Here is a 14,171-nt window from a genome sequence, read left to right as displayed (position 1 = left end):
GCTCTGACTTCATCATCACCATAAGCAAAAGGTTACAGTCTCTGGGCCCCACATAGCTTCAGGTTCCCTGTGGAGTTATTGACCTCTAGCAGTGCGACAGTGGGTTTGGTTGCCCAATTTATTTTACTCGTTAACACGCACATGCCTACCAATGATTTCACACAATTCCACTGATCTGCAAGTGGTGCGATGAGCCAGCAAAGTCGGGCAGGAAAAAAAACTGACACTTGGGTTTTTGTGAATAACACAGAACTTTTGTTTGTTCACATGAAAACTCCACAGGAGCAACTCTAAAGTCCCCATGAAACTGAAAGCGTTGTGCTATTTGCTTCCGCATACTTACATGCTTCCTGTAAAAACAGTAAGATAGGGAGGGACTTTTTTTTTAAAATCAAATAGCGAGTGTGCATCAAAATCTTCAGAAGCCGTGTTTGAACCCAGTCCAGACCAGCTGCTAACTGAATCTGCTGTTAGCAAGCAGAGTTGTGCTTTTGTAAAGTAATCAGTGCAATAGACTGCATCAAACAGGAATCACACCACTCCAGTGGTGTCAGAAGCAAGAAAGCGTTTCAATTTAATGTGAAATTAGTACAGGCCCTGAAGTGCAGGATGAGTCATCAACAACTTTTGATGTTCAACAGGAAATGAGAACTCTAAAAATGACTTTTTGTCATTGTTAGGATACTGGTGCATCAGTGACATAGCACCAGACGTTATTGGCTTTATTTTGACTTTATCTGGACTTTAAGTCACTTAGTGACAGTGGTTTAGTTTAGCTTTAAGTCGCAGTAATCAGAAACATCACTATTCAACAAGTTCAATGTTCATTGGGTACATCAAATATCTGGACACCTCCAGGTAATAGCCATCATTCGGGTCAATGGATGACTTACATTACAACAATAATTTGTTACCAGTGCGATCTGTGCTTTATTAGTGCTATTAGTGTGATGTTGATTAAACTTTTTAAAAACATAGACTGATGCTAGTTTACCTTTAAGTACACCCAGTCACAACTAATGTTGTCTAATACAGCCCTGCAATAAATACCTGCTTCATGAAGGTTTAACGTTTAGGTTGTTTTGGTCTTTTTGGAGAATATAGTTTGTGAAGCTGCTGAGTACTAAGTCATACAGTGAGCAGTTTAATATTTAGTCTACCCTCACATTAAACTAAACACTCATGTACATTTTTATGCATCAATATTTACACTACAGTCCATACTAATCACTGTGATTCGTACCTGGTGCTGGCACAGGAGCCCGTGGTCTTCTGGCGTGGGCTCCGCCGAAAGCTGGGGAGCTCTGCTGGAGGAGACTCGCTGCGCTTCTTAGTGGATTTCCTCAAACCTAAAAGCGGTGAAAAAAAAAAAAAAGTTACATATAAGCACCGACATGTAGACTAGACACCAACATAGTGTAGTATAGTATCAAATTCCTCTGATAGAAATACAGCCTCAACACAAAGTAAATCAAAACCAGTCGGATGTGTTGAGGCTGATGTGAAAACACTGTCATCGAGCGATCATAACTGTCACAGGCATCCACATAATATTTGGGTTTATTATTAAGACACAATACCACACTTTTAAGTATCTTAGCATGATGATTGCTCATAGGTCTGAGACAAATTTGGGGTCAATATAGCTGTTAGTTACTTTTCAATACAGTAAGTAAGTGTTGCCCGTTGGGAGCCCTGTACCACTGACTAGATGGGTATTAATAGTAACCCAACCATGGCCCTATGACAGGACAACCTTCATGCTAGATCCATGAGTCATAAATCAGTAGTACAAAAATAAACATTTAAGAAGTCAAGACAAATGAATTAATGATATATTAACTATTATTTCCTTTATATTGTACTTCATTTGACCTTTGAATTAAACCAGGTCAGATATTAATGCCTCAAACATTTCAGCAAAGAGTTTCAAAATAAAGCTTATATTATTTAGAGCCGGTCAAAGCATTTACACGTTCTCCTATTGTTTAGTCTGTAGTAACATTACTTTCAACATGACTGAACTTGCACTGTGAAATGAAGCCATATAGAATCACTGAAACACGAGCAAACTGCAGTGCATTTGCTTACTCACCATTACAGCTGAACACTCTGTGTGTTAAGATATTAGAGGCTAACAGACAGATAACAGAAGATATTGAAAGAGAGAGAGAGAGATGACGTTCTTTCCTCTCCTGACAGAAACAGCTTATAAGTCCTTCCCCGCCCTCAAACATACCCCCAGTCAGCTGCTGGGCCACCAAGCTAAGCCAACTTAGGAGGGGTCTCTACATTTGGGCCCAGGGCCCATGGAACAGAGCCCACCTTAGTTTCTATCCTTTCACCTGCCTAGAACAGCCTGACCCCACAGTGACCTGAACAGCTTACACACACTTCACCATACACACCAAATTTCTTCTGTAATATCCAGGAGTCTTTCCCTCTTGTCACTCAGGCTTTTTAAAAACTTTCAGTGCAACAGACCATTTCAAGGATTTGTTTTAGCAATCCAGCAGAGGGAGCTCCACCTATTGCATGCCCTCTTGACCCATTCGTACACTAAGCTAGTGATGTTATGTTATGTTGCCACAAAAATGGGAGGACACAAGCGAGTACAGCCGTCCTGAGCATACAATCAGAGCGACAAAGCAACTGAGAAGCAGTGTGCTGAAGTATTTTGGAAATCTAACTTACAAAGATAAGGCTGTGCCAGAAACCTAAAAATGCCATCGCCGATAAGATGGCAAGATTGATAAGCAAGGACATGCAGGCTATTGGTGAACGCCTTATCCTGTCCTATGTGTCACATTGTAATTCTTTTAACAAACTGCGTGTCATTTCAGATTTGTTTACATTTTATTTCTGGAGAAAAAACTGACAGCACTAACGGGGATGGTTGTCAAACCGCAGTACTTCTCCAGTTCTGACTAAATGGTGGCTATGGCTTGTGTGGAGTGGAACACAGTAAACAATAGGCAGGTCGTTCACATCCTATAGAAAATAAATAAGGGCAAACTTTGCGTCATACAGCTTTCACTTTGTCTTCATCATAAGCAGAATTACTGTCTCCGGGCCTCACGGACTTCTTGACCTCTGGTAGTGCGACGGTGAGTTTGGGTTCCCGTTTTTATTCAGCTCGTTCACGTACGCACAGGCCTATCAATGATTTCACACAATTCTTCTGATCTACAAGTGGCAACAACACACCAAGATATGCTGCAATGAGCCAGCAAAGGCACTGTTACGCACTGCAGCTACAGCTGTGAGTTTGTGTCAGTGTCTATCTTTTAGTGAGCACAGCCGGACCTGGGGCCGAACACAACTTCCAAAAACTGGTGGTGGTCAGTCTGGCAGGCAATACAGTATCCAACCAAGGTGGTTTTCTTACCAAGTTTGGCTCCTGGCATCCCAGAGCTGAGTCAGTTCGGTTAGCGACATGACTGACCGAGCTAACCACAGTTAGCAGTTCACTATTTCGCAATCTTTCCATCAAGACAGTCCGAAAATCACTACGGTGGTATACCGTGGCTGTAGCATTGCATAATGCCAATGGCCAAACGTTAGTTTTGTTTCCTCTGGTCAAATATCGCCTAATTTAAACTCAATCTACTGTGCTTTTATTATTCTCCAGAAAAGAGTGTTTACTGAGCCTGGTATGGTTTCTGATAAAGTATCTTTGATATAAGTACTAGAAGCCGACCATACTTCTGACCGATTTCAGCTTACTGGTGTATATGTCAGCCGATATGTAACAAGAAATTGCAGTGCAGAAATGCCAAAGATATGTTAATGTGGTAATTTAGAGACACTGAACTTTAAGAGCCATTTTATAGTTCGTCCATCAGAGAGCACTGACAAAAATATAAAAGTAAAGAAAGTGTCTGGTACCAAGCCCTAACTTTCACATTTCAATGATTATTTAAACATGTCTTAAAATACCGGCCTAAATTCACACAGACATTAAAAACTAAATGCAATGCTAACCCAACACCGCTGCTAACCGCGTAATTAAAAACACCAGAATTGATTTTGAGGTCCTCACATTAATTAAAAGTCAAGTCATGTCTGTATAAATATGACAATAAATACTTGACATTCGAAAAATATTTCACTAAAAAGTCGCTCTGCGTCTCTCATACCTGTGAAAATCATAGGTTTGCTCCACTCTGACAATTGAGCAACCAGCAGCATTTATGTTATGTTTAGCTATTCTCCAGTTTCAGGCTGCTGGTGCTTCAGTCTGAAATCTGAGCCAGTTCACCAGCTCAGTGAAGCCCACACTCACACACATGCCACATGTGAACTAGATATGGTAGTCAAGACACACACACACACTTTATTGTATGCGATATGTCAGTGTCTCCAACTGTATTTATACATGATATATGTGCATCACATGAGTTACGCAGATGTCTTTGGCTATATTTACTATATAGTGCACTTCATTTATATGCCGAGTGTTAAAATCTAACAGTCCCTTCAAATCCACAGTGAAACAAAACGACTGGTATCAATCCCAGAAGGCAATGCTTCGCATTTTATAGATACAAACATTACCACTGTGCGACTCTACAGTAATGTGATTAGTTAAATCTCAATTTATTGCTCGATATTAAGTAAACTATTCAGTGTCTTCAGTGATTATTGAAATTGTAACGCTGTGTATAAACAGACTGCACCCATTTATCTGTAATGTGTCTCATCCCGGCAGCAGTTACACCAAATATTAAAATGTTTTTTTGGGGGTTTTTTTTTAAGTGTAGCACCTTTCCAACAGGTCAAGAGTGACGTTTTGTAATTGATGCTGTAATGCTGCTTGGATCACGGGTTGCGTGACATCTAATCCCAGAGGTGTAACCTCCATCCAAGATCACAAGTGTAATGTACTGACCTGAGCCAAACATAACCCTGCTTAAACCCCTAAATATTTCATACAATTACAATCCCAAAAAAGCAAACGCTTTCTCGCCATGCTCAACCTAAAATAGGGATAAACAAACTCAAACATTACACACTATGCTAAAGAGTGCTGCAATGTTGTCTTAAAGCTGCAAATTGCTGATGTTTCCACTCAGACACAATTAGAACGAGTGTTTCTATTGTGAATAGATTCATACACAGGCACAGTGACTCACTTGCTAGTTTAGCTTGTAGTCCTGATGGCCCAGGTTTGGAGGTCTCAGTTTTGGAGGATCCGGGCAAGGACAGTTTGGGTTTTGGCAGGTTGACTTTGGGGTTAAAGCGTGCTGCCCACTCAAATTTTGAAGAGCTGGCACTCTTGGCCTGCTCCTTGTCACGGGTACTACGGCGTGGGGAGGGGCTTGAGGCTGAACGAGAGCGACGTGCCTTGGTCTGATCTTTCCCTTGTTTGACTCGGGCGCCCTGCGTGGTGTTGCTGTTGGTGCCTGTGGTGGAGGAAGAGGAAGAGGTGGAGGCAGAGGAAGAGGAGTCTGTCACGTTGCTACACCCAGCTTTGGCTGAGGCCGCCGATTTAGACGCCAGCTTGGTGGGTTTTGCAGTTCTGCCCTCTGTACGATTGGGGAGGGACCCAGCGGTGCTACTTAGACCGGGGAGAGAGTCCGCTTTCTTCCGTTTCTGGATTGGTGAGGCCCCAGCGGCCCCGCTCTTCTTGCTCTGGCCTCGACCTGACGATGCAGGTGGTTCTGAAGCAACTGGTCTCTTCTTGGACTTAGCTGAGCCTTTCTTGGTCTCTGAGGTATTGTCTCGGGGTGGTGGGAGCGATTTCGGCTTCTTGGCAGGGGTCGGTCCAAAAGTACTAATTTGGTCAGGAGCTTCGCTTCGCTTCAGCCCTCGGGTGCCTTCGCTCTTTGACTGGTGGCCTGGTCGCTCTTGTTCAGATGTCCCTGCAGCCTCTGGCTCGTCTTGCAACACAAATGAAGCCACGGACAAAGTAAGACCGCTTCTGCCAGGGAGCAAGAGGGACAAGGAAAAAAAAAAAACATCTCAGAAAAGTCCTCAAACCGTGAAAAGTGATGAATTACAATGCCACATTCATTGTACTCATTCAGATTTAGAACAAAACCCAAAAGGTTTGGTACACTATGTTTGTTGTGAATTTAAGAAACTACTGGATAAAGTACAAACCCACAAACACACGCACACACAGTAAGCACCAAGTAGAGAGGAGGGGTACCTTCTTGAGCTGTGCCCTCTGGACTGGCCAGTGGCTGAGCTGGCTGTGGCTTTGGAAGCCTTAGAATTAGATCTTCTACTTTCAGGTGGGGAATTTGCTTTATGTTTTACCTGCTCTGACTGCAACCTGTAAGGTTGGAAATTAAAGAGCAAGTGACAGTGTGGGTTTAAGCCGCATAAAAGAGAGACTTGATCCATCCCCCAAATCATTTTGACCGACTGCGGTCGCACATCCTGTGATCGTTAACACTTCTGGAATAGCAATAGCTACAACAGAGTTATTGTAAACACAAGTGACTCTGATAAAGAGAACACGAGATAAGCTTTCCCCTTTGATCAACCTGCTAATAAAACCATTCTGCATAAAGTTAAACTGCAAACATCACAAATGAATAAAGTACAAATAAAGTTGTCACGATACCAGAATTTTAAAACTTTGATACAATGCTAGTTAGAAAAAACAAAAAACAAAACAACAGTACTCAATACTTCTTTCGATACCACGGCAAAAATAAAAAAGATCCAGGCGCTGTGTCGAGAACGCAGGTTTTTTCATTCGTTTGAGTGCGTTCGGGCGGTGGTGCAGACCGCGCGGATCTGTGGCAGAGAAGTTGAGCCGGATCCAACTTTTGGGAAAACGCAACCCGATGTCACGCTGCAGCCGATCAGAAAGGGCAAACCTCCACAGTGAGCCTGAAATGTCTCTGAAACTGAGTTGATCCATGTGGATTCATGGACTAAACTGATATTCTACCTGTTGTGCTTTGGCTTTATTTATTTCATGTACCCAGCTTCTGAGTCTGCCTCACAATTTATGCTGCACAACAGAGACATGAAGAAGTTTAATTTGGTTTGTGTGTACGATGGTTTGAGAGAGAGAGGAAAAGGAAGAAAGCAAACAGTGGTCAAGAGACATACGCAGCGAGTGTGAGTGGGGAGGGAGGGCCGGCATCGATAAAGCTGGTGAATCAGAGAAATAAAAAGTTATTTCCTGATTGTTTCACAGCAGTTATGTTCAGTCCCTCAACTCACACACCACTGGACAACCCTGCAGCGATTCGCTGCATTGCCTAATTCTGTCTGAATGTGCCCAAACTGGGGTGAGTTTTATATTGTAGTTGAATACATTACCATATTTCTATTAGGCCATTTCTCATGTCACCGTTTTAATTCTCCAACTGACTTTACCCTGTTCACCTTGCTTGCTCCACACACACACACACACACACACACACACACACACACACCTGTACCTGTCTCTTACTGCGCACACACACCTGCTTGCTGCGCTTCTCTCTATCATACGGGGACAGCAGTATTTTTGTAAAGTCACCAAAAAAAACAAAACTTGCACTTTGGATTTCTTCGTTCCGTTTTCGCAGCAGCAGGTGAGCCGCGTGTGGACGAGGCCTCATGGTAATGACGCAGCCTAAGAAACTAATGTGGTAGCGAGCAGGTGTGTTTACTGTTTACTGTTGCAATCGTGCGTGTAAAATAAACACTGTGTTGCGTTTTGTGCATCTTCAACATAATGCCAGATAACGTCTCTCTCTGTCTCTGCAGCGTGTGCGATTGTCAGTAGACCTCAAAAGGAGATGAGAGCTGGAGATTGTCCAATAGTAGATTAATCGTGGATGGCATCTTTTTGATTGTAGATGTTTGTTTGAATATTTTCGGTACTTAAGATAATATCAAATGTGTAATTAATGGATACTGTATCGTTTTGAACACGTGGTATCGAAAAAGTATTGATCATTTGTTACTCCCTTCAAGAAAACCCCAACTAACATTCCCCCACAAACCATGATTACTGACTTACTTTTGCTTTGTATTGATGCTTTAACTCAACTAAGTGGACAGTAAGTGTGCAGACAGACTCACCTTCCTGCGACTGTGTGGTCTTGTGGCTGGGCCGCAGCAGTGTTCCTCTGTGAACGGCGCAGTGACCCCCCTGGATTGGAATTAGGCCGGTTGGACATTGGCACCTCTCTCCTGAAGGGACATACCCTTTCTAGACACTACCATTCACTGCAACGTGAGAGAGAGAGAGACAAAGAAACCACATGAGAATACTAACTAAACACAATCCTGAGCCCCACATCTATGCTCTGCTACAACCGCTGGGTTGTCCTCAGTTTACATAAAACGGCTGATGGAGCTTTTGTACCATTAAGCTCACCTCTCTAACCCGTTTGAGATGTTCAGGGGCATGACTCTGATCAGATTTCCTAAGTTTGTATAACTCCCCCGAGAAAACAACTGACCAATCCTGTTACTGACATTATCGCTGGTGTGGGGGCAAAAACAGGCTGGTGGAAAGATCATGAGGAAGGACAGGACAACTCAGAGTTGACCAAATTAAAAACTGTGGCCAATTTTATGAACTGTATCAGTAATACAGTCACAGTTTATGTTCCCAGCACCTTCTCGTGTTCTCCGAATTATCCCAACAAAATGTATGTGAACCTCTGACAGTAAACCACCAAATGACCTTTAAACATTAATGTACCGTCTGTTGTTTTAAGAGACAGCACTTCACACACAAGTTCAGCAATTTGGTCACCGTATATCATATGTAAAGATTAGTCTGCACTGTAAAGCTGTCATCCAGTATCTACTGACCCAGTATGCTTGACTTTTATGTTTAACCATTTGACAGGAAGGCCAACAGGCATTTATTCTTCCAATAATAATAATAATAATAATAATAATAATAATAATAATAATAATAATAATAATAATAATAATAATAATAATAATAAGAAGAAGAAGAAGAAGAAGAATAAGAAGAAGAAGAAGAAGTCAGAATATCACATTACAATATTAATACAACCCCAGACTCCTCATAATGCACAAGGTCCCAGACAAATCAAAACAAATGTACAGTTGGGCAGACAAAGGTAAAATGATCTATCAAAGTTTCCAAACCTTTTTTTAAAGAATATGACGTGCTGCTGACACCGTGCTGGTGTTGATCTTTAAAAAAGGTCAAAACATTTTAACAGCTGACCAATTAGAGCTACGTGTCAGGGTATCTTTTAGTAATCATGTCAGGATGTTAAAGACAATGTCTTTTACATATGAAGTAGTGTCATTTACATGCAAGTCTCATGAGTCAACGACATGAGAGTACTGGCAACTAAAGTGAGTGATATCTTTTAAACACACATCAGGATGATTTTATCACCTGATACACAGTGACTATTTAATCAGGAGGGTAAATGAACTTTTAACTGACGGATAAATCATCAAACTCACCAGCCACTTTATAGTAAATCATGATTTTGTGGCTGAAATCCACCAGCTACTTTTACATATATACACTGTATGTTACCAGCATTTGGCTGATGGCTGGTGCTAATTCCCCACCCTCACGAGCTAAATACTTTTTGCCATCTGGAAAAGAAAGATCACTAATTCATCCAAATCAATCAAAGAGTCGAAATCATGATATCATTCATCACAAAAATACGCCACACTTGGCAAGCACACAGGGCCATTTTAGGCCTGCACTGACAGTGCATCCTAGTCTTTGTTTATTCGTCCAGTCTGACAACTGGTGCACCACAGTCGCGTTTAATGGGATTAGTTTAGCACAGCGAATGATCGGCAGCTTCAAAACACTCACGGGTTCTAAGTTTCTATCACCACACCACTCAACAAGCACGGCAGTGTCCAATTTTTATACCCATGATTTACAGAGGCCTGTATTTCTGACGTAGTTCTCTGCCACCACCACCGACTAGCATGTTTAGCCTCTCATACCCTAGCAGGACCCATACATTTTGACAGTAGCTTATTCGCATCCGTATCCACAATAAAAAACCCGCACAGGCCCCAAAACAAAGCGCGTATCCGCTGGATATTGAACGTGATAAAAGCTAAAAGGTTAGTAATCACATACCAGGAGACCCGTTTGGTTAAAGTTACGTCGGCTAACGTAGCAGGGGTTACATGGAAATGCGTAGTTGGCGTACCGGTGTGTCAACCAATTTAGCTCCCTAACTAAACGCACTGCTAAACACGAACAGCTACTCTGTTTGAAGCTCGTTGTTTGGTATGAAAAGGCGATCTTTCTATCTTTCTTCCTTCTTCTTTGTTTTTTTTTTAACAGCCAAGACGAGTGGCAAATAACGATCACCTGAGATTAGCTACACATCGAAAATGGCAGCATCGGCTGGACCGTCTCTTTCGGAAGCGGTTTAATGTAAAATAGCTAGCAGGCTACCAGTAAACCAACATAAGCTAACTTGGTATTCAGCCTGCCATGACACACACACACACACTGCTGCTGCTGGTCTGTGTCTGGCTGACGGTCAAGTTTAAAGAGAGAAGGGAAAAAATATATATACATGGCTCGCACGCGAGTTAGCTCACCTTCTTTACTGCTGGACGTGACGATCAAATAAAAAAAATACACAACTGTCAGGTCGACAGGTAACCAGGCAGACCCAGTATCACTCTCTTAGCAACTGTCAACGCGTATGTTGAGCACACAAATACGGCTAACTAACGTTAGCTGGCCGTGAGGATCACTGATGTTTTCTAAGCTGACTTAAGGCCAATGCCTGCCCCCCTCTCTCCCCTCTCTCTCTCTCTCTTCTCTCGCTCTCTCTCTCTCTCTTTCTGTCTGTCTGTGTGGCTAGCATTGAAGCTAACGCTAGCCAGGTTAAAAACAAGTTGACTGCTAACATGAAACGTGTCCACAAAAGTACACACTTCATACTTAAGAGTTGGTTAAACAGACCAAATAACGTCAGGCATCTTATTTAAGCATTTGAGCATCTTGGCCAGGAATGACAAGTATCGGGGGGGGCTAGTTGTTAGCACGCTAATGTTAGCTTAGCTTACACAAGAGCGAGTGTTTTCCTTCAATGACCGAGCAGCAAACGGACAAAAATAAACACTTGGTACGCTAGTGTTACTGTTTTGTTGTTAGTTAATCTAGCTGTCCCGGTTGACAATAAACCACTGACCTTATCAACACCGAATTAGCTGCTGCGGGGCAGTGACGTAGCTGACGTGAAGCGTTGTCAAACCAAACAAGAGCGTTACAGCTATCACCAGCTAACCTTGGCATGCAAGCTAATTGATATTAGCTCGCCTTGTTTGTCGCCTGGCTAAACGCTTTGCCAGCTTCGACGGGGACGGTCAGTGGGATTTAATAACACAAAACAGTAGCCTCGGCACAACAACACACGGATACAGTCTTTTAGGTGAACGATTCAAGTCAAGTTTTGTTGAGATTTGATGAGAAGTTGCCTTAGCTTAGCGGGCTAGCATGTTAACGCTAGCTGGCTAGCTAGCAAAAAAAGAAAAAAGAAATGGCCTCTGATACCTTTTAGACACAAAAAAACAGGAAAGCAGGAGAACGGGATTCGAGATATTTTCGCAACACTGACTCATAATTCGTCCGATGTACTTCGATATTAAACAGTCTCGAAGGTCCAAAAGACTGTTGGCTGAGATGTCACTGAAAAATTCTACCTTTTTTTTGTATAATGTTGTTACCTATTTGTTCCAGTGTTGTAGTTGTAACAGACAGTGCACCAGCTCCTCTTTTTTCTCTCTCTCTCTCTCTCTTTCTCACCCTGCTACTTTCACATCAGCTGAGGGGGCCTACAACTGCAATATTCATCCGCCGCGATTCATCCGCTCACTCGGGAGGAGGAGGAGGGAGGAGGGGAGAGGGGACTACTTACTTCTAAGGTTTTAAGCTTTCGGAGCATCTGTTTGTTTTTAAAGAGGAACAATGCCGCCGTGAACGCCGCGATGTGTTGCTTTGTAAATATATACGTTAGCTATACGGCCCTTCTGACAGCAAAAACACGAAGGTATATTTGTCCTTTTCTTGTCTCTCTCCAAAGATAATCACTGCAACACTGAAGTCAGTGGTAACATTAGCCTGTCGAAAATATGAAGTATCAATCCGCTGGGTCGTGGCCCCCACCCCCCACCAACACACACACACACACACACAATAAAATAATAATATCTATAAATTAATTAAATTTCCAGCATTAACTTCTATAATTTACCTCACATCAGTGTAGCATGGCGTCCAACTGAAGCCGTTAACTTTTCCGCCGTTGAACAAACACATTTTTTAATATTTCAGTTAGCTTTTCAGTTGTCATGGTTACAGCATTGCATCCAAAATGGCGTCCTTGCTCGGGGAGCATCTGCTTGAAGTGACTGGCCAGGCTCCAGCTCCCTCAAAAGATTTCTACCAACTTCTTGTTACTAAAAAAGAGGTAAGAACATATTTAGATTAATAATATGAATAATATTTACACATTTATATTTAGAAAGGAGAGTCTCAAAGGCTGACTATGTAACTGAGGCTAGCTTAATTTTACAACTACACACTTAGATTGAAATAATAACACTTACTTGTAGGCTGCTCTCTGGCTAGACCGTGAATTGGGGGCAAAATTATACAGTAAGCTGTAGGAGATGTATTTTAATATATAGTTTTGTATCTCTATTTGTAGTTTTGTTTCTTATTTCTATAGCATTTACTGTATTTTTACTTTTATATAGTTTTCTGTTTGTAAAGATCTTAGCACAGGTTTAATTTCTTAGCACGTTCATCTCTCTGTATGTACGTGTTTAATTTCTTCTGTGCACATGCCAAATTTCTCTGCACGTTTAATTTCTTTGCACAGGTTTAATTTGAATGCAGATTTAGCTCGTATGTTAAAGTCAACGTATGCTTATTGTAGTATCGGTTCATTTTAATGTATGCTTACTGTGTGTTTACTGTGTCTCATGCTGCTACTGGATGCTCAGATTTTCCCCCGGGATCCACAAAGTAACAATAAACAACATGGAGGTTAGCACCCCGCCTCCTGTTTTGAATCTGGGGCCTTTCTCACTGCGTACTCCTGCTTCCTTCTGCCCAAATGTGTGAATGTTTGTCTCTATGTGTGCTGTGTTGAACTGGCGACTTGACCAGGGTGTACCCCGTCTCTCGCCCTTAGTCAGCTGGAATAGGCTCCAGTCCCTGGTGTCCCTCATGAGGATAACACAGAGAATGAATGGATTGGTGCATTCTCCTGCATTTAAGTCATAATATTTTCTCACTGTTTATTTTTTCTGATATCAGGTAATATTGACATCATGGAAGATTTCCTTGCGAATTGATGCTCGGGGCGCTCCACCCAGTCGGCAGAAGGAATCCCATCGCAATTTCCTAAAAGATAAAACACTAAAGGGTAAAGTTTCTAACCCTTTCTTCATTTAGATAAACAGATACTTTATTTATTTGCATGTCACAACAGCCGCACACATTATGTGATGCTGACAACCTTTTTGCACTTTATTAATTAATATTGTTGTTGTTGGCTAAGTGTGTTTTTCATCACTTGTTCTGTACTTTGTTACTCAGCATTTAATATGACAGAGAATGCTTAGCTAGGCTTTCAATAATTTGACTGCTCTTTGCCACCTTTAATCTATAGATGAAGTTTTTGCCGTTTTTGGGAAGAGGACCCTGGATCACACAATGTTACTTTGTCAAGGACAGTTTGATTACCTGGAGCGCTTACCTGACGACATATTGCTTAAAATCCTGTCCTACCTACAGCTGAAAGATACAACACTTCTGGCGCAGGTTTCACGTAGATTCAGAAAGGTGAAAGTTCAGTACAGTACAGTATAGTCTACATTACATGTGCAGAAATGGTGTGTTAGTTTCTTTCTCTCCCTCTTTGGCATGTACTGTATGTTTGTGCTCTTATGTATCTGCATACTGATAACTACGTCTGCTTTGTGTTTTGTTGTTGGACTGTAACAGCTTTGCAATTCAGACAAGTTTTGGGAGGAGGTTGTGAGGCACCGCTGTCCTGAGTTTACCAGTGACATGGAGGATGTAGCAAAAGCCATGGGCTGGAGGAGGATCTATTTTACCTGTTTCCACCCCAGTGCCAGTATGCAGCAGGAGAGAAGCAAATGATCAGCTGTGAAACACCTCAAATACAAATGCGAATGGATATCAGTGTTAATTTTGCAGTTTG

General features: G+C 42.0%; 2 protein-coding genes across 12 annotated transcripts in view; one reads left to right on the top strand and one right to left on the bottom strand.

The window, feature by feature from the left end:
• The window catches only part of trip12 (thyroid hormone receptor interactor 12), a 26,377-nt gene extending 14,080 nt beyond the window's left edge, over positions 1 to 12,297 (bottom strand). For 3 of the 11 annotated variants that reach the window (XM_010737427.3, XM_010737434.3, XM_019259431.2), the window contains exons 1-5: positions 11,665 to 11,816; positions 8,035 to 8,181; positions 6,155 to 6,280; positions 5,136 to 5,923; positions 1,244 to 1,349 (exon numbers count right to left, since the gene is read on the bottom strand). In XM_010737427.3, coding sequence (XP_010735729.1) covers positions 1,244 to 1,349; positions 5,136 to 5,923; positions 6,155 to 6,280; positions 8,035 to 8,132 — 1,118 coding nt within the window. In that variant the 5' untranslated portion in view covers positions 8,133 to 8,181; positions 11,665 to 11,816. Of the gene's footprint in view, positions 1 to 1,243; positions 1,350 to 5,135; positions 5,924 to 6,154; positions 6,281 to 8,034; positions 8,182 to 10,057; positions 10,235 to 10,530; positions 10,730 to 11,129; positions 11,216 to 11,491; positions 11,639 to 11,664; positions 11,817 to 12,191 lie in introns of those variants that run through there. The other 8 variants (XM_010737429.3, XM_010737432.3, XM_010737431.3 and 5 more) reach the window with 8 other exon arrangements.
• On the top strand, positions 12,226 to 14,145 carry fbxo36a (F-box protein 36a). The gene is made up of 4 exons (XM_027280233.1): positions 12,226 to 12,407; positions 13,262 to 13,370; positions 13,617 to 13,789; positions 13,952 to 14,145. Exons 1-4 carry the CDS (start codon positions 12,312 to 12,314, stop codon positions 14,108 to 14,110), a joined length of 537 nt encoding a protein of 178 aa, XP_027136034.1. The 5' UTR covers positions 12,226 to 12,311; the 3' UTR covers positions 14,111 to 14,145.
• The last annotated feature ends 26 nt before the right edge of the window (positions 14,146 to 14,171 follow it).

The sequence above is a fragment of the Larimichthys crocea genome, chromosome VII (assembly GCF_000972845.2).
Source record: "Larimichthys crocea isolate SSNF chromosome VII, L_crocea_2.0, whole genome shotgun sequence".
NCBI classification, from domain to species: Eukaryota; Metazoa; Chordata; class Actinopteri; family Sciaenidae; genus Larimichthys; species Larimichthys crocea.
Note: the sequence above shows the minus strand (reverse complement) of the source record. Positions and strands in the feature narration are given on the sequence as shown.

Coding starts and splice junctions, on each gene's coding strand:
- fbxo36a (XM_027280233.1), top strand. CDS start 12,312: ATGGCGTCCTTGCTCGGGGAGCATCTGCTTGAAGTGACTGGCCAGGCT. Junction 12,408..13,261: donor TTCTTGTTACTAAAAAAGAG/GTAAGAACATAT, acceptor TTCTGATATCAG/GTAATATTGACATCATGGAA. Junction 13,790..13,951: donor TTTCACGTAGATTCAGAAAG/GTGAAAGTTCAG, acceptor GGACTGTAACAG/CTTTGCAATTCAGACAAGTT.